The sequence below is a fragment of the Ambystoma mexicanum genome, chromosome 10, assembly GCF_040938575.1.
Source record: "Ambystoma mexicanum isolate Mex_15411 chromosome 10, UKY_AmexF1_1, whole genome shotgun sequence".
In the NCBI taxonomy this organism is placed as follows: Eukaryota; Metazoa; Chordata; class Amphibia; order Caudata; family Ambystomatidae; genus Ambystoma; species Ambystoma mexicanum.
The window spans coordinates 1,513,372,320-1,513,393,278 of NC_090932.1; the positions used below are offsets into that span (position 1 = coordinate 1,513,372,320).

General features: G+C 45.2%; 1 protein-coding gene across 1 annotated transcript in view; it reads left to right on the forward strand.

The window, feature by feature from the left end:
- ATP6V0A2 (ATPase H+ transporting V0 subunit a2) overlaps positions 1 to 20,959 on the forward strand; it is a 721,136-nt gene that overhangs the window by 378,748 nt on the left and 321,429 nt on the right. Inside the window, exon 9 of the mRNA XM_069619692.1 lies at positions 17,811 to 18,023. Coding sequence (XP_069475793.1) covers positions 17,811 to 18,023 — 213 coding nt within the window. The remainder of the gene's footprint in view (positions 1 to 17,810; positions 18,024 to 20,959) is intronic.

Genomic DNA, 20,959 nt, shown 5'->3' on the forward strand with positions numbered 1-20,959 from the left:
AACACGCCCTCCAAATCGCGTAAGACTCCCAGCTCAGCTGCGAGCAGTTTGAAGTGAGCGGCATCCCCCCTGCAACACGTGACCCGCGTCACGTGACTTTCGGAAGCCACTCCCTCTGCTTCAGCCTCATAAGCAGAACAGCTTGACCCTTGCGGCGAGAAGCCCGAGTGGTGAAAAGGGCGAGCTGTTGTCTGCTGTGCGGCTGCTACCCTTGTTCAAGACTTTGTTCGTTTGGAGAACTGAGGAACATTTGCCTTGTGGACAGGAGGAGGATCGATTTTAAAACACCCCCTCCAAATCGCGTAAGACTCCCAGCTCAGCTGCGAGCAGTTTGAAGTGAGCGGCGTCCCCCCTGCAACACGTGACCCGCGTCACGTGACTTTCGGAAGCCACTCCCTCTGCTTCAGCCTCATAAGCAGAACAGCTTGACCCTTGCGGCGAGAAGCCTGAGTGGTGAAAAGGGCGAGCTGTTGTCTGCTGTGCGGCTGCTACCCTTGTTCAAGACTTTGTTCGTGTGGAGAACTGAGGAACATTTGCCTTGTGGACAGGAGGAGGATCGATTTTAAAACACCCCCTCCAAATCGCGTAAGACTCCCAGCTCAGCTGCGAGCAGTTTGAAGTGAGCGGCATCCCCCCTGCAACACGTGACCCGCGTCACGTGACTTTCGGAAGCCACTCCCTCTGCTTCAGCCTCATAAGCAGAACAGCTTGACCCTTGCGGCGAGAAGCCTGAGTGGTGAAAAGGGCGAGCTGTTGTCTGCTGTTTGCGGCTGGTGGTGGCTAAAAGGCTAGGTAAGACACTGATCACACACACCATATTTTCTTCCAGGGAGGAGCGACCAAAACCCTTGCACCTACGCGAAGCGGCACGCGGAGTCGGCTCGCCAGAACCGCGAGCAATCTAGGGCAGCACGCGGCCGTCTCGGCCGATATGGCCTCTTCAGTCAACTCGAATTTACTCAATTCATCAACAATACCAATAACACCGCTAGGTCGCGTCCTACGCAGTCAATACACACGCCTGGAACGAATTGATCGACGCAATACAAAAGACAGAGAAAATCTACGATCCCGTTCCAACGTAAGGAAGGCAAAGGGGGAGGCTAAATCCATCTCATCCTCCTCCTCCTCCTCTCCATCGTCTAGCCCAAGCTCGCTAGACAGCCAGTCGCTGCGTGAAGCAAGCTCCCGGCCCGACAAAGAGGAAGAAACCGCCGTGCAAACTGAGTTACACTTATTGAGGGACGAAGTCTTCCATCAGCTCCCCGCCGTTACTGGACCCCCTTTGCAGTCAAATCCTGTTGTGATCTCGCTAGGAGGCTCCACAGACAAGTGCGAAACGACGATGACAAATCCGTCTGACTACACACCGTCCCTGACACCGCGTAATCAGCTTTCAGTCTCAAGAGATTGACCTGCCTCCACTGTGGCGAGTGGGACGGTCTTACTGAGCCGACAAAAATCCCCGGACCTTCCAGCCTCTGCTACGATGACTGGGATCGCACCGGTTGTCGCCGGAAAGTGGCGCCGATCTGACCCTTGTGCTTCGGTCCAAGAGGAAGCACAGAGTCCCGAACCTCTAACCGACTCAACCTTGCAACAAATATACAAAAAGCGCAACATCCATACGCACGCTCTACAAGCTAGAAACCTGGAAGACAATCTGGTGTCATGTGCCGATTTTGGAAGTACCATTCAAGTTGAATGGCATGCAAATTCCGGCTACACGACTACATTAGATGAAGGAGACGATACGAAACACCTCCCACTTTACCATCACACCCACTGTTAACTCCACCGACAACAGAGAGGTCAGTAGGTCCCTCGACCCTCCCTTTAACGGTGGCTTCTTCCCCTTTACCTGTGGAAGCGGACCCAAACCCAACGTTGGGGAACGAACCGCCCACAGAGCGTTACGCTTCACAAAGACAAACTGCTATAGCTTTACTAAAACGAAAAGCACTTCACCAGAAAAAACCCTACGAATCTGGGACTTCACAAAGTTCCAATTACTATCAACGGAAGCAGCGCCAAACAGCAAAGAAAATCGAGATTGGGAAAACGCTACTTGCTAAACCCTTAACATGTCATGCATTAAAAGACTTCTTCGCCAGACAGACAAAGAGAAAACTGGTGAGGGAAGTCGAGCTTTCAGACGCAGAACTATTGGACGCAATCGCTGAAATTCCCCCGGCTCCTAAACAAAAGAAAACGGGGGAGGTCGATTCACAGAACTCGCCGTTAATTGACTTACGCCTCTCTCCAGTAAGAGCTTCAGCCTTGTCACATAACTCGGACCACTTACAGCCAAGTCCACCCACTGGACCCACACAACCAGCTCTCAACTTGTTCGTTGAGTCATCCGAAGACCGAGTGCTAGGACCTTGTGTCCTGGTTCCAGATAAACATAACCTACCAACAAAAGCCAAAAACGACACCCCGCCTCAAAGAACTACTGCAAACCAATTCGCTCCATGTACACGCCCTTTAGATCATCAGAGAAACTCCTCCACTCCGGGAAAAGACAAATCCAGTGAGTCTTCGCCATCAAAATTGAACCACGAGTCAAAAAATCAGTCTCCAGATATGTTCTCTGTGATGTCAGCCATCACGGTGGCCTTGTCCCCGTTTGGAAAACTGTACGAATCGCTCAACGAATCAATGAAAGATCTGGTGACAATAGTAACCTCTACAAACTCAAAAATGATCTTTTTGGAAGGCTTCATCACGGCCCTAAACCAAAAAAACACGGAGCTAGAACTTCAGTGGGAGCAAAGAATGTCACTCCTCGAAACCCAATTAAGATTAAGATCCCCACACACACTCCGTGCATCAACAAATATAGACAGATATACAACCATTCAGGAAAAACCGAACAAAGCAAACAAGGGTCAACCAATTAGTGAAACCCAAATCACTCTTGAAACTGAAATATCCAAAGAAGGCTGTCATCAAATAGCCAAAGATTTGAAAAGAGGTGTGGATGAATATAGCAGAAAAACGACACCACTCATCGTAAAAGCAAAAACTAGTTCTAAGAAATTGGAACCCAAACCCGCACAAAGCCTTAGTTGGAGTAAACAACGAGAGGAGCTACACCCCAAAAGAACGTTACTACAAACCATGATACAGAATTCATCAAAAGAAGCAGCACCTCTGGAATTTCAGCAGACAACCGAGGTGGACGATTTACATTTATCAATCCCAGATTCCTCCTTGATGAACCTCACACAACACTTAGAACCGGAAGATACATCAAATCCACATATCACTGTGCAAAAGCCTTCGTCAATAGAATCAACAAACGCTTCTACCGATCTATCTACACTGGGCTCCACAAAAACGTCCTTGACTTCATCGAACTCGGCTGTTTCGTTCGCATTCAAAACGGCAAAAGAACTACCATCTGAGGCACGGTCAGCAAATACACACCCCATAGCGGCCGTCAAAATGACACCGCCTGAAAATAACCCACAGGACAACAATAAAGAGTGCATTAATACACCAGTCCAGTCAAGGTCTGAATTAACCAAAACAAAAAAAGACCCCCCAACACACATCCAAACCAAGAGCCAAACCCGACTCTTTAAAATGGAAAAACTAACGCCAGGAAAAAATTTTCTTGTTCTGAACAGAAAAACAGTTCTCACAATCGTGGCAAAAGTGCCTAGTTTGACTCACTTGTCTACTACGAACTTCATTTTAATTGAACCATATCATAGGCAGAAAAAGGCCAAAGCATATCTACATGTAAAAACCATCCCTCAACATGAGCCAACTAAAGACACGCTTGACGCGCTGCTTCAACTAGGCTTCGGCCTGTCAGAAATACAACTACCTCAACCGACCTGCCAAGTAGGATCAACACATTACAAGACCAATTCTCAAACCACAAATCACAAAAAAAGTGCGCAAGTAAAACAGAATACCGACTATCGAAGTTACAACGCAGAAACACGAGAACACCAACGTGAAAGACCTAAATATACGCCACGGACCTGGACAAGCAGAGCTCACCACCTCAGACAAGAAGGGGGTCAAAATTGGAAAAAAACTTGTCTCAGGTCAGACAGATCCCCTGTGAAAGATTTCCCCTCGGATCACAAAGAACCATTCAACCAATCACAATCACGGACTCCATCGGGTCCCTGGTCTTGGTTGAGAAAAGTGCTAAAACCAAATTCCCAAAACTAGCAATTACCTTGTACAGAACTGCAAACCTCGGACAAACTTCTGAATCAAATCATCGAAGATTTTCCCCTGACCATCTCCATGTGCTCCTAGAATACAAGAGGTCACGACCATCTGCTAAACCCAGAAACACAAGACCTAGCAAAATTTGACATAATCTGCCTCCAAGAAACTTGGCTGAGGGAAAAACCAATTCTAGATGGATACGACACCGAAATATCACTGGCAATAAAAGGCATTTTTGGACGACCATCATCTGGCCTTCTGACCTCCATCAAAATCGGATCCGGAATTGACATCAAGGCAAGGATAGCAGAAACTTACGGAATCCTTGCTCTTCAGACAGAATGGTGCCATCCGAATACAAACGTAAAGGGAAACCAGAAATCAAAGCTGGCTATCATTAACACCTATTGGAATCCGCAAAGATATACAAACAAGGAATTTTGCGACGAAATGACCACCCTGCTAGACAAGATCACCGCCGAACTTTGCATCGACTTCATCATAGTTTGCGGTGACCTGAACGCAAAGTGTGATCATTTTAGGAATGCAACATTACCGACAGCCGCAAAAGCAAGAGGAGACCTGTGGTTAGATCTGATGGACGCAAGAAACCTCCATAACATGGCAATGGTAAGGGGCCAACTTCCTGCATTTCCAACATGGGAACGTGATTCGTCAACAGCTACACTTGACTATATCTTCACTTCACTCGCTTAACTACCCTACGCGTCCACCTTCGAGATTTATAAAACGAAAGAAAGCGATCACAACCTCTTAACCATGACGCTAGAATCTAAAATCCCGGTGAGACCGTCCTACACATCAAAACTGCAACTGGCAGCAAACCAAAAGCGGCTTCAGCTCACATCATCAAACATCAAAGAAATAACGAAAAATTACAACGAAGCTCAACAAAACGCTACGGGTACTCCGGCAAGGCCAAATTACTTGCCCCTTCTTATACCCCATATACAAAAGCAAAAAAACGGCAAAGCCACAGTAACAACTGGTCATCATGAATATGACAAAGTTCCAGTGCAAAAACGAAGAAAACTGAGAAAACTACAACGCGACTTCAAAAGAAATCCCAATGAAAAGGCTATACAATCACTGGCTGCGGAGACCGTATCTTACAGATCATGGGTAAGACACCGGAGAGCGGAACTTTATCAGAAGGACGCAGAACAGATGATAAAAACTTTAGCGTCAAAAAATGTTGGAGATTTCTGGGCATTAATAAAGAACAATGGCATCCGAACCGATGACAAACTCTTCAATTTGATACCGGAATCATCGTGGACAGCTTTCTATTCTGCCCAATTCGCTCCTACCTCCATATCTGACACGGTGTTGGGAAACCAAAAGGAAGCAACATGGATAAATCTAGCAGTCCAAGACGAAATCAAGTCAGTAATCTCAAAACTGAAAGCGTCTAGAGCACCCGGGCCAGACGGACTGACCAATATAGATCTAAAGAAAAACCAAACGGAATGGTCCCTTTTGATTACAAAAATTTTCGACCACTGCAGAATATCCAGACAAGTCCCGAAAACATGGACAGAGACAATTATTGTACCCATTTTTAAAAAAAGAAGCAGAGACAACCCGGCGAACTACCGACCCATAGCCCTATTGGACATCATGGGCAAAATATTTGCGACTCTACTCCTATCAAAATTTCAAAACTGGGCAAGAACCTCTCCTTCAATCGATCATTTCCAAACGGGATTCCTCAAGACGGCCTCCACAAGTATAAACATCTTGATCTTGAACATCATCGAAGACAATGTAAAAAACGGAGCTCCAAAAGTTTTCCTCGCATTTATCGACTTATCTAAAGCATTTGATAAAGTAAACCGTCAAAAACTATGGTCGAAATTATCCAACTGGAAGTGTCCAGAGGAAATATTAGAACCAATAATCGCACTACACACAGAGACAACTATGCGAGTTCGACTAAACCGACAAGGCTTGCTATCGGAAGCAGTAAAGGTCGAAAGAGGGGTCAAACAGGGGTGTCCTTTAGCCCCCGCTTTATTCATTACATTTTTAGGTGACTTTCAATATACGCAAACTTCATTGAGAGTATTTCCTCCAAAAGTTGGAAACAGCGCGGTGTCCAGGTTGCTCTACGCCGACGACCTGATTCTGATGGACCAAACTCAAGTCGGTCTTCAGCGCCAGTTGACAAATCTGGCCAGATTCATTATCCAAAACGACTTAGAAATAAATATAGAGAAATCAAAAATCTTGATCTTGGGGAACAAGCGCTCAAAATCTAACCCAGGTGGCACCTGGTTCTTAGACAATGTAAAGATCGAGATAGTCACAAACATCAGATACTTGGGTGTCATGATTGATGAATTAAGAACTGAGAACTCAACCATCCTGGCTCTGTGGGCGAAAGTCAAAACACTTACCACTCAAACAAGACTGATCGACAACAAATACGGTAAATTTTCCCTAATACCAGCAATCCAGTTTTACAGACAAAAGGTGGTACCAGCTTTGATCTACGGAATGGACGTAGCGCTCAACATGCACGACTCCATCTGGCCAAAACTAGAGGGATACCTCTGGAAAGCAGTTTTGGGATTGCCAAAATCGGCATCTATTGCAGCCATACGACGAGAACTTGGCTTATTATCTTTGTCAGCATCCTTAGAACAAAGCCAAATGAGAGCACTAAGGAAAATCATTGACCCGGACTCGCTGCCAATATACAAATCGATTCGAGAAGAACTTAAGATGGGGCGCTGTAAAGCATTGACCCTTTGGGAAAAGAAACTAACTTTAAAACTAAAAGCACTCGCCTGCACCCGCGAGGACTTAATCCAAAACCCAGAAAAAATTAAAAGCAAAGTAGCACATGAGGACTGGATCACCACATGTAATCTGGCAACGGGAAACAAACTGCTTTACCACCTTCCACCTACCACCAATAAACTAAACCTTCCGTTGAACTATTGCATCAAATTTCCAAGCAAAAATCTCCGAAAAATGTTCATGCGAACAAGACTAAACCTGATACAAACACAAGAAATCCGAGCTATCCGTACTCAATCAGCAAATAAAACCTGCAGACTATGTCTAAACCCAGACATCACAGAAACATCAAGACATTTGATCTTAAATTGTCCTAAAACCGCCCACCTCCGCACGGCATTCTTGCTACCGCTACTTCGGGACTCCACTCTTAAAGAAGAACAGACTTGGTGGTGTTGGTTGATCGCCGGGGAAAAAAACAAAATGGGTTATAGTGGCAGTCAAGATTCTCGAAGCTGCCTTAAAGCAAACCACAGAACTTTGATCCAAACAACGAACTTAGCCAAGATTAAAACCGGCGAAACTGTATCAACAGATCCCAGAAAAAACGCCGATCTCCTTCTTTTTTATACCTTGTAAAAATCAATTCTTTTTGATTAAAATCAAGTAAATAAAAAAAAAAAAAGTACTGTGACATTATATACTTGTATATATTCTATCCGCTCTCATTGTATACCACCCCACCACCTGCACACTTGTATATTTGCTGTCTCATTAAGTGACTCCTGTAACCGTCACCACCTGGATTCCTGCTCTGTAACCATGTATATTTTTTTACTGTTTTGCCTTGTAACCATGTATACTGCCATACTTATGCGCCCTGATGCCCCCGGGCAAGGTGCGCTATACAAATAAACAAATACAAATTGGGAGAACTGTTTTGTAACTGCAAACTGGAAGGCATTATTTGTGATGTCCAAAATGCTTGCCCATTTTTTGGACACATCAGGCTGTCATTCCTTCTAGGGCACCTCCATTATCCCGTCCTGCAGTGACATGTACTGACCCCAAAGCACATGCTGGCCTGTCCTAAAAGGCCATTGGGTTAACCTGATGCTGCTATTTCTTGGTCCAACCACTTGAGGCACATCTTGTGGGACACCACCAACCTAGTCTGCATTGTTGGTCCTTTATTTCCATCCCGATGTACTCTGCCTGCAGTCTTTGCTGCCTGGTATTGTATCTGTGATCAGTGAAATACCAGATGTTGGAAATTTTCTATGCCCCCTACCTCCCTATGTCCCCTCCCCTGGACTCCATAAATGTACCCCATCAGCATTGTCCACAACTTGTTGGTTTTCTACAGTTCATGGGGGCTTTGCCTGCAGACCTTTCTCTAAAGTGCCACAACCACTACATCTGCTACTTTCAAATCTTGACCACCTCTGCAATCTTCCTTTAGGGGCCTCTTATTCAAGTCTTGGTCTAGATCTGCTTTTGTGGTTTTCCTCATTGTCTCCAGCCACAAGATGGTCTCCGCTGTATCCACCTTCTAAGTTGACAGCTTTTGATGGTTCTGTGCTCTAACCAGGAGCTGACTATTGTCTTTGTCTGTTTTGTTTTAATGGACAAACATCAAGACAATTCAAAAGTACTGACACATCATCCTCTAACCTATCTGCTAAGAATTGTTGAATACTTGGTTGACTTGTTGGTTGGTGTCCTTTCGGGTTTATCACAAGGTTAACTGCGGAAGTGGGCAGAGCCTACAATGATTTCCTATTTGGAATTCCAGACGAACATACTCGCCCTTAGCACTAAAGGGTAGAGTTCTATTTCTAAAATGAGTACTCCAGGCAAAGAGTGCACTGTCAGTGGAAAACCTTAAATGAAACCCTGCTGTCTTTACTAGGTAGATCTACCTAAATCCTCTCAAGATGACTTTTGGAAAAATCTCCCTAACAGTAAACCATATTCTTGTTCCAAAATAATGCCACTTCAGTACATTGCAACACTTGAATGAAAAGCATTCCTAGAAATCTCCTTTTGTGTATGTGCAACTTTTTACCACGCGCACCCCTTTCTACTTTTAAGAAGCATCCAAACGAGTTTCCCATGGCCAAATTGTTGTATTGATCACTTGCTTCTTGAGCATCTCGTGTTAATTAGGTCATGTATCTCTTGCCAAAACATCTAGCATCATATACAAGAAAACTTGACTACAGTTGACACCCCATCTGCTGCAGAACTGCGAGAATCCCAAATAACCCCCATGCCTCACTTCATATTACTATCCAATCCAAATACCATGTCGCAGCTTTTAGCTGCCAAAACCCATGAACTCTGTATTAACCCGTACAATGCATTTGGCAATACTTAACCACCTATTGTGTATTAAGGGAACATTCATAAGAACCACCAGATTAATAGAGTTGTGAATCTTTGTGATTTTGTCATCCAAGCTCATAGCGAAGCAGGTTCTAGATAGGATACTGCATAATGATTTAAAATGTAGGGCTCCCAAACCATCAATCATGCATTATAGTTTTGAGATTGTTAGAGAGGCCCTGGCAGTGTTGCCGCCGCAAACTACACCCATTCACGTTCCCCTCTACCCGGAAAAGGACATTCACAATCCAGCAACGTGAAAGCGAGAGATTAGTAGTAGTAGTAATTTGTCATTTATATAGCACCTTTCTCCCATTAATATGGCCTCAACGCGTTTGTTGTGGGAACTCCCACGGGGGACCAAAGTCCACTTCTGATTCTCTGGAATGTCACCATCTTGGAAGGCCTGTCATTTCCGAAGAAAATATGAGTACTAAGAGGCTGCATGCTTGCAAAAAAATGATCTTATGTGCATGGAAATCCCCCAACAGCTTCAACATCGATGATTGCCAGCTGTGTCCACAGAGGAAAAGACGATTTTAAAATACAAAGATGAGTCTGACAAATTCAATGATCTTTGGGGTCTGTTCTTAGACACTTATGGTTAAATGGTGCGCTATTTGATGTATGAGCTATGTACTGTTTACAAGATCCCTGATGTAATTCATTCTTATGATCTGATTGCATTGTTTTACATATGAGCCCTGTTGGATGGATATTTGACGGGACATTGTTACTTTTTTTGATTGTTGTTTTTTTTCCTTCTTTTTCTTTTCAGCATGTAATATGATAATGTGGCTGTACATGAATAGTTATATTTGTTTCAAAAAGTTCCTTGTCCATGTTAATTTGGTTGCATTGTATCTGTATGCATATGTACTATCTTTTGCTAATGTTAAAATAATTAAAAACATTTAACCGTCAAGATAAGGGAATATTTTCAGGAGGAATAGCATGCGTGTGTGCATTTGGCCAAGATAGGGAAATTGGGTTTGGCTGGCCGAGCTCCATTAAACTACCCATGATGGTCAGGCATGTGTGTGGGTGCTGAGAGATGGTCAGGAGAGTGCACGAGTTAGAAAGATTTGTTATGTATCCATATAGATCAAATTATTTGTCGTAGATCGTAGCTGTATCTGATGGGATGCAGGGATGTTGTGCTTTGTGTTTAGTCTGGTGTATGGAGGCAAATGCATGCAAGAGTGTTCCGTTCCTGCGGTTAAAGTTAAATACGCATGAGTGCAACAGGTTTAAATGCATTCACTATACTCTAACGAATACCTCGGTGCACTAGCTACATTCAGGATTTGCCTAGATTCAATGCACTGGCTACATTCTGTATTTACCCAGATTCAGTGAATAACATTGGCAAAGCATAATCCTCTTTGCTAGCACTAGGCCTCTGGTCAGTGACATAGGACATTTTAACTTCCTGGTCTTAATCCCCAAGTGCCTGAATGCTTTTGCTAAATGTTTTATTGTGCTCTATTTGCAGTTAGGCAATGGATCGAAATCCACATATGTTTCAGTTAATCCAGAGACTGGATACCTTCCCAAACCAAGGTCGGAGCTGTATAGAACGTCTAACATACAATCCTAGACCACTCTAACAAATGCTTTTAGGGCGTCCAAACTGATTCCACCCAAACTGTTCCAAACGTGTTTTGTTTTTAAATCCATTTTGAGTTGGGAATCATTATACTCTTCCCCATTAGCACTGGTAAGAACTACAATTAGAAACTTCAATATAGACTCTTGTGAGCTGAGGGTTCTGTGTATTTTTTCTGCTTCCTGAAGGTCACACACAAAGATTTTGTGCGGCCCCCAGAAAGCAGAAAAGGACATGACGAGGGTTTTTGTTTTTCTAAATTCATGGGGGTTACATCCCCCGATCCCCTATTTGCTCAGAGACACACACACAGACACTTACCCGGCACTGTCAGCCCCTGTGGGCACTCGTGTGCCGCAGCGGCGTGACAGTACAATGTAGAAAGACTGCTCCGTTTGGTCATGGAGCGGCCTCTCTACAAAAAACATTTGGGAAAAAGAAAGGTCTTTTGACATAATACCGAGCTGAGAGGCCCATTAGCCTACGTTCATTGCATGCAAGACTGCTGGAGTCCATCATACTGAACATTCCTCGTGCTGCCCATGTGTTTGACTGTGTACCTAAGAACATGACGTCCGGTCCCTCCATAAACTTGTAACAGCCCCAACTAGTTTTAATAAATGCAATGTTAGGGTCTTGTCACTCCTGACCGGATGTGCAGAATGGTTGACAATCTAAAGAATTCTGCCTGGATCACTTTACATTTCTGGTCTGGGCATTGGGCATGTGTCCTTGTTATCAAGCAACACCAATGTACCGTGAGCCCAGTAAGACTCCTCTTTTCTATATAGCTTTTGTAATCCTGCTTTCCCAATCATTCATAGTCCTCAAGCCCAACTCTTTTTCAGAAAGCCCTTCACATTGTACCAAAGGGTCATGTGAGAAGCCTGAAGGTATTCGCCCGAGTAGACCTCGAGGATTCCTTATTCAGGTGGCTAGGGATGGGCTGGCGCTCTCAGATCACGACCCTGGGGGTGGACGAACAAGGGAGGATCACCTGGTTAGGGGAACCCGGGGTTGTGCTCAGGGAATTGCCCCAGGTGAGATGCGGTATTGTACCGGGGAAGAAGGAGAGGAGGAAGATATACCCGAGGCCTTTTGTAGTCTAGAATACATTTACCCACCTTCCTCCTGTTGAATCTAACTTACCCAAATCTACTATCTCCTCTGTAGGTAACAAATCCCCTCGGATCACACACCCTGTTGCCTTCAGAAACCATCTCTCTCGGAATCCCTCCTTTCCTGTTCCCTCCCCGAACACTCCCAGTCATCACCCTTCCCATTCTTCTTCACGTCCCTCTGATTGTCATCTTCTGAAAATCCCAATCGACTAGGACAGAATACTCCTATTCCCACATTCCCCTATGTTCTGTTCTCCATCCCGGTCATTTCCATCCATTTCACAAACCTTCCCTATCCCGTCCCGTGGGATACTCTGACACTCCAATCTTTCCAACACGAAGACTATAATTCCTGATGACACCTTATCCCCATCCTTCCACGCAGAACATGTAGACATTTTAACTTTCCCCTTTTCATACACCAACACTTTTCCCCGAAGTAGGAAACACCGGACTTGTAATAAAACTGTTTACCTGACATGTCCCGACACAAGGGTTAGGTAAAGTCAGGCAATTGACTTAAATCACACACACCCAGCGGCCCTTTCTTCTTCCCAGAGGGATAAAAGGTGGAGTGAAAGAGCACAGTACAAGCATGGCAGACAGCACGACGGCACAGCTAACCAGGCACAGCAGTTCAAGAGAAGGAGAAAGGTAGCAGGAATCGAGAGGGTAGCGAGGAGAGAAGCGACCTTGCCCTTTTCGTCCCAGTCCCGCAGATATTTGGTGGAAGAGGACAGAAGACCGCGAAGAATAGCACAAGTGTCTTGCAACAGATGTCAATAGTAGTTGGCAAGTCTACACCGATAAGCAGGAGCGAGGGAAGCTCCTGCGACCGTGGTACCGGCCTTGACTCCAGTAAAGAGGAAAGCCAAGCGGTTCATCACAGCCGGTGAGTCGGGGGAGGAGGGGGAATCGATAAGAACCAGGCTGTGTTGAATGAAAGTCATAAAGTGGCAAATTGAAGGAAGTTCAAAGAACTGTGAGATTGTGTAAGGGAAGACCAGCTGAAAAGGGAACTGGCACCAAGTGGGTGCTAATTGAGAGACTCTGGTCGACCCAATCTTGATTGAAACTACAGATACCAGAAGGCCGTAGGAGGGCCGCCAAAACAGGTCAAAGTGGTCATACAGGAGGTCCAGCCAAATGCCTGTACAATCGAAAGACTGATCTGCAAACTGGTGAAAAGCACGGGAAGTGAATCCCGTATTTTGAGAAAGCAAGCGAATTGAATCCTGCACTGAAGAAAAGGGGAGTGAATCCAGAGTGTTATTTGGGGTCCGAACCGGCCGAGGGAGATTTAGGTGTGAAAAGTTATCACTCTGTTTGAAAGGTCTGCGCCCAGAAGAGGGGACCCTGGTGTTAGGCAGAAACCTATGCAGTTCCCTCTGGGACCACTGCAAAAGATTTAGGACTACAGGTGTTTGGCAGTAGCCCCACTTGGTAGCAGTTTGTACCACACAGATTCACTTGGTAGCTGTGGCTGAGCAGTCAGAATTCCCTCAAGAAGAGTTAGGCAGTATACAGAGTATTCACAATAGGTCAAGAGAACACAATAGAACAAGTAAACACTGACCAGGGCTTGGTGTAAAAGAGATATCATTATTTATTTAAAACCACATCTAGAAAAACACACAGGCACTAATAGTAAGCAATTCAAAAACACGGTCACTAAAAGATATACACTCCCTTAAAAGAATATTAGACAAGTCTTAAGTAAAGCCCCACTTATTTTCAGACAGCGGTGAGCGCTTAACGTAGATGGCACTCTAATAATTTGTTTTAAAAAGGGAGAGAAAAGCAGAGAATAAATTGAAACGGATCCCAACACTTTTTCACGAACACAACAAGAGAGGAAGGCAAAGTAACACCATGAATTCAGAGTCAGTAGGCCGGATCCGCTTTAAGAGGATCAAAACGAAATGTGTCCAAGGTCACACGGTTGCAGTGCACAAAAGTCTTGTAACGGTTCAAAAAGGAGTTGGACCAAAGAAAGGGACCAGTTAGAGGGTCAAGGCGGCCAGCCCAGTCCAGAAGGTTAAGGGGTTATTATTACCTTGTAGCAATCTTTAGAAAGGGTGGCCTGGCGGACACGGTACCTTAAAGTGGTGAGAATACTCCAGCGGGGGCATTTGTTCCTGGCAGTGGATGCAAGACGGTGCTTCGTCCGGGGGAAGAGAAGATCTCGTCAGGGAGGAAGACAGGAGTCCGTTGCACTGCCAGGGAAGAAACCAGCCGCGAAGTTTCTCAGGTAAAAGGAGCAGTCCTGTAATTCGCGGTCCAGTGGTAAGTGGCTATCCGGTTGCCGGGGTGCTTGGCACGGGCAATTCGACCACAAACCGGTCTGGGGTGCGAAGAGAAGAAGGTAAACTGGTTGTGCCCACCAGTCAGGGGAAGAAGCCTCTCCAGCTGGGAGATCTTCTCTGTCGTCGGGATGTGGTGAGTCGGTTCCGCAGGGCTCCACCGGTGGTGTCGTCGTAGTAGGTCGGCTCAGCTTCTCCCTCGTCGGATTCTCAGGTCCTGTGGTGACTTCTAAAGTTCCAGTCCCCAAAGCCCTGCTTTTATGCAGCATACCCCCATTCACTCAGCCTAGCTGTCAATCAAACATGCTAAGTGGTGAGCCGGCCGGCTCACCACTTGGGCCAATCACACAAGAGTTCGACTTGAGTTACCAAGGTAACTCAGTCCAGGGTGCCTAAACCCCCTCCCACACTCCCTGTGGTACCCAGACAGAGTGGCACCACTTTTGGAGGCTTCTGTGTAGAAGCCTGCCAAAAAGTGGAACAAAGGGCTCGACTTGGGTTGGAATCACAAAGAGAACACAAACGCCATTTTAGAATCGAGTCCTGTCAAAAAATAGCAACCGGCGAATTAATATTAATTAAATAAACCGGCGGTATGTTCGAGGCTTTGAGAATTAAATAATTAAAGTTGGTAGCCTCGAACAATGGGAAAATCCCATAGGGAAATATTCGCGGTTGAATATAAAAAGTAGTATCCACTGCCACCAGCCAAAACTCGATCAGGGGGGACGGAGACATGCCCCCTCGACTAACAGACCCCGGGCCAATCGATTTGCCCCGACCAGTACGTCCACAATATGATGGTTTGTACTGGTTTCTGTTAATAATTTGGGACTAGTAAAGCCAATGGTGACTTTACATGCCCTGGGAGACAGTAGTCAGTCCCAGGGTATGGAGTCTATGGTGGGGTGTCACTATGACACCCCTGTGTTACTGCACGGAGAGTGTTGTGTAACACACATAGTGAAAACACATGAGACCCTATGGAGTAAAGGACCCCATAGCCCATAAAACACAAACAGTCAAAGGAACACCATAAATCATGTCCAAGATTGGAAGAAAGAGTCTCACTCTTGGCAGGAGAAAAAAACAAACTCCAGAAATCCAGCAAAGCTGTTGGGGGACTCACTAGGTTAGGAAATTCAGCCTAAAGAGAGAATTCTTCCTAACACCTGGGGGTGAAATCGTCATGCAGAGACATTCGTAAAGATAGTAGAGTAAGACTCTGAGGGGTCAGCGCCCAGAAGAGAGGGACCCAGGGGTGAGCCATTATCACCCTGATCAAGGGAACCCGAGAAAGGGATGTTCACAGTGAACTGTTGAAAAGACTTTGTATGAAAACAATAGCAGACAATTTGGTGGAGAGCCATAGTGAACCCAGCGGAGGGAGGCCAACAGTCATTTTGGGGTCAGTGCCCGGAAGAGAGGTACTCAAGGGGCTGAAGCCATCGCCCAAAGGATTTTCTTAAGGGTCAGTGCCCAGAAGAGGGGGGCCCAGGGGTGAATCAGTCACCCACAGCATTTGTAGAACAGGACTATGTGTTTGTTTGTTGGATCGATCAGGCCTTCGAACGTAATGCAGTTTTTATTGGAAAGATTCTTTTTTCTTTCCATCAGAGAACCTGATAGCTGGAGCAGAACTGTTAGCTTGTGCTGGGGAAAGCTTGAGGGTGCTCAGGAGACCCACCTTGTCCCATGCTGAAAACTTGGGGAAAGGAGACCCCTGGCAATCCCATCCCGACTCATCATTTGAGAATACTTCTTTCTTTTCTTGAAAACTACCCTTTTTGTATTAGTGTAAGATTTGGCAATATGTTTTTTACTATAGGCCCTTATTATTTGACACTACATCACTAGGACTGCCTTATTTTTCATTTGATGGTCAACACTTGCTCCCATCTTAGATTTAGGTTTAGATTAGGCGTTTTTCCACCCTGCATTCGTTGTTCAATAAACACCCTTGAACTGTGATCACTTATCTGTCTGTCTTGTTGCCACCATGAGTTCTGTACAGTCACCACGCACTTAACTATCTAGAGTGACAATTTGTTCTTCCAAAAATGCTCTTTGGGGAGCTACCTTACCCAATAGAAAGTGGCTTTGCACATTCCTCAAAACAAGACATTCTAAGCTGACTTGCTCACCCACCCTACATTATTATTATCATTTAAGAAGTTTGTGATTACATAAATCATGGCTTTAACAAAAGCACTTTTGCTCAATTCTTGTATCTTTAACCTCCCAGTTGGACTGACTGGGGACTACATGTAAGAGGAGCAATGGATTTTTAGCAGCAAGCGATCAGTGATTGGTTCATCTATTAGACTCATTGATCTTATGTGGCTGCTCCTTCATGATGGCAGGGCCATTCCTGGAATATTAGTTGTGGGCACCTGAACAAAATAAATACTTTATCTCGTAAATGTTCTGACTACCTTACCCCAGAAAATTAGTCTTCTCTGTAATATCAGGAAGTGTCTTTGGTGCTGACCTCAGTTCTGCCACTGTTTGGATTTGTCATGCCTACCATCCAGGACAAAATTGAGGTCCCTTCCCCATTTCCGAAAGCAGTTGTATTTTCTGTGTAATAATTATGTTATTTATTGGAGGAGTTATCTATTTCAGGGATGCATATTTAGATAAGTGCCATGTTGCTATATAAGCCCCCCTCCTTATGTGCCTAAACACACATTATTTACTTTAAGTCGCAGCTAGGAGTATGGGCAAATGATCACACACCACTAGTGTAGGAGTAAGAGCATCAGGAGAAGACCAAACTATTTTGCAGCTTACTGCATTCCTAATCTAACTAGTATATGTCTTAATCACCTCCTGGCATGTTTAAGAAAGTGTTTGTCTCTTGTCACTTTTTTTTCCTTTCTATCCACCAACTAGATCACATCTTCTGACCCTCCCAACTTTTTACAGAATTATGGGACCCCTTAGGTGTGTCCTAGTAAATTCTCTTATTGTATCTTTTTAAACATTTTATACCACACTGTTTCTACTTGTCATGGACAAAATGGGGAGAGTGGTGGTGGATGGAATGGAAGCACGACTGGGCTAAGGGAGCAACGAGAACAGACGGCACAAGCATCTTTCAGAGCAGGGCAATAACGTTGCATCACTGGTACCATTGCAAAGACACATATACAAAATGCATGTTTAAATGCATAGCCAATATTTGTAGTATTTTGCTTACAAAATTTGACAATTGATGGAACATTGAAACTTGAAAACCTGTCGATTTGCATGCTTGTTTATTTTATTCTTCTGATTTCACAAAATATTTTTACCACCTTTATCTAAGGAAGAAGCTGCATTCTAACACCCCAGACAGTTTCCGTCCTGGAGCACAGTTTCTTTGGTAACATTGTTCAGCATTTCCAAGGTTATTTTCTGAATGGCTATTTCACATTGAACTAGGTGCTGCACCGAACTGAAGAATACCTGCGGCAGGTGCTGTCCAAAGCATCAGAGTCTATTTACAACTGGGTGATACAGGTGAAGAAGATGAAGGCCATCTATCACATCCTCAACCTTTGCAGCTTCGATGTGACCAACAAGTGCCTGATTGCTGAGGTTTGGTGTCCCATCAATGATTTGGCAAATGTGAGGAAAGCTCTGGAGGAAGGATCTGTGAGTCATTTCCTTTTGTTGCTTTTTTCTAAATGATAGATCTTGAATAGCGATTGGAATATTTTGTATCCGTCTTCTTGAATCTCATTTCTGATCTCATTTTCGTTTCTGCAGACTTGTTTGTTGCTCCTTATTTTTGGTTGGTTTCGAAAGCATAGTTTTGTTTGTATGACCATCTTGCTTTAAAAAGAGAAATCATTAATAGTTTTAATTGTGAAATTTCATCTCGGGGAAGGGCGTCTGACTGAGATTGGGCAATTGATAGAACAGAAAGGAGACTGAGTCAATTTTGTTAGAAAGGGCAAACCTCCCAGTTCTTTTCCGGTGATGGATATCCCGGTTTTTCTCTCTTTATCGGAATTATGTGTAGAATATAGAGAAGGACGGTATGGGGGAGATGTAGGTTTTAGAATCTCAAAATGGGGAATTTTCAACCTGCAAAAAACACATTTCTGCTTGCAAGAGAATTTGTCCTTTTTGTCTTACATCATCCTCATTCCTGGGAGCCCTTTCGTTTGTCCACTCACCGCTGCAGGCCCTTCTAGAAACTACGAATATCCAGACTTTCACAAGGTGAAGCATGCAGGTGGTTAGGTGCTCGCCTGAGAGAGCGTGGGATTCACTCTGTCGAGATGGAGAGGATGAGTTTGCTTTAAGGTGGGGTTGGCTTCAGAGTACATTTGTCTCATTGGCCAAGGTTGCGTCATGCGCTCTGTCCAGCCCTGCATTCCGTCCTTGGAGGAGTCATGACAATGTTTAGCCTGGTATATTTCTCTTTTGTGTTGACCCTCAGAAATTCTGGGTGTTTGCCACCTCCACATCATTTAATATTGCAGTACCTGTCCCTGCTGCATTCAGGTGTTGCCAGTCGGCTGCCCAGGTTTAGATTATTGCCTCTTATGAGTGCCTGACCAATTTAACCCTCTTGCCACTCAACGGTTTTCTTATGCAGGGTCTCCCGTGCCTATGGGCCTCATTACAACCTTGGCGGTAGCCGTGTCTGTAAATCCGAATGGGCCATTACTGGGTCATTACGGCCTTGTCGGACCCGGTATTTGCCCATTCCTGGGCGCCAGAATAAATTCTTCCCCATAGGGCTCATTGGGAATTTGCTGATACCGGTACCATTGTATCCAGACCCGCAAGCTCGTAATGAGGCCCTATATTTTGTTCTTGGGCATTTTCGCTGCTCATTGTCTCACTATTCATGAATAAACTATTTTTGCCTAAGTCCTCTGGCTTGTGCCTTTATTTTTTAGAACATCTTATTTTGCTGCAAGAGAGTTCTATGTTTGAAAAGGATTTTCTTGAACCTGCATCATTTTCTTGCCTTCTTCATTGGGATGGCCTGGAACAATGTTTCTTTTTTGTAGTTTTGGATGTCTGGGTGGATGTAGCGTTATATGTCTAAAGATCGCCGAAAGGAGACCGACCTACATGATAGTCCATGAGTGGTTGTCGACCTGTACTGGTCGGAAATTTATTTTTTTCAATATAAATCTGATGATTGATTGCACCTTGTGGTCAGCCGGATCCATTACACGTCAGCATATTAAAATAAAAAAGCCTACTAAATATGCTTAAAGCTTTCTTTGGATCTTTTCTCATTCCTTTTCATTCTCTTTGTTTCCTTCTCTTTGTTTCCTTCTCTTTGGTTCCTTCTTCTTCTTCTTCTTTTTCTTTTTCTTCTCCTCCAATTCCTTCTTTTGTGTGGTATCCCAACCTTGTCCCCAAATCTATGCGTGTAAAAGCCCCCAAATCTATGCGTGTAAAAGCGGGTCAATGTACTCCACTCTACTCCTTCATTCCTCCTTTCTCACATTGCTACCTTTCCCCTCGCAGAGCGTGTAGTAGGTTTAAACCTAAGACACATAAGGACCGTTCGACGAAGCGCTGGGCCCACCACGCCAGGCAGGCGGCCATGGCAGCGGAGGGCGCCTTCAGCGAAGGCAGCAACGCCATACTTTTGGACGGCGAGGGCATTACGGCATCGAAAGACAGCCGAGCGCAGGTCCCCAACCTCGGAAGGTCATCCGGCAGGGCGGCTATGGGGAAGACCCCCGGTGACACAAGCGCTTCACACACCACACACACTAAACACACGAAGTCCAACCGAGACTCGACAACGTCGAGTTCTCGGAAAGAGGCACAAACAGAACGGTCCGATTCGGTGTCCTCTGGGCGTTCTCGATCGAGATCGCCGCATGACTTCAGGCAATCATCCACTCTTGCCAAGAGTGCCTCGCTCCCTAGGCTAACAGAAGTTCGATCGTCGGAGGACGAAGACGACTTCCACCCCCAGGCCGCGCTCCAGGAGTCGGAGCCAGCAGACAAGATCAGCGAGGCCCCACGCTCGAAGGACAGGGACTCTACCCCCGATCCTCGACGCCAGGTGTCGAAAACCTCCGGAGCCACAAAAGGACAGGGAAAACATTTTTCCACTCACGGGGAGGGGGGGGGACAGCAGAAGAAGCAGCCTTTGCACTCTTCCACACCTGTGAAACACATCACTCCCCCTACACAGACAGACAAGACCAGGTCTGCTGATATGTCTAAAACCAGCAAATCTACTCAAGATAAATCCCCAAGACTTGCTGAGAGAGTCATTCCCAGTTCCAAAAAATGGTCGAGTGAAGACATAGATAGGGTCATGTCAAGGATGTCTTCTTTGGCTGACATTTACGATAAAAATCCAGACCATTTCCTTTCGTATGATCCACAAGGGGCGACACCCTCAGGCTCTAACGATCCTATCCCCCCCTCCCCGAGTAAGAAGCCCCGGTTTGAGACACCGATGAGGTCTACAGACCCCTTCGAGGGACAACCATACTCACGAACATACTCACTGTATCAAGGAGAGGCTTCCTTTGGTGAGGACCAAGAATTTGGCATGATAGAAGAGCAAACCGGGACGGGCTACTATGGGGATGATGAGG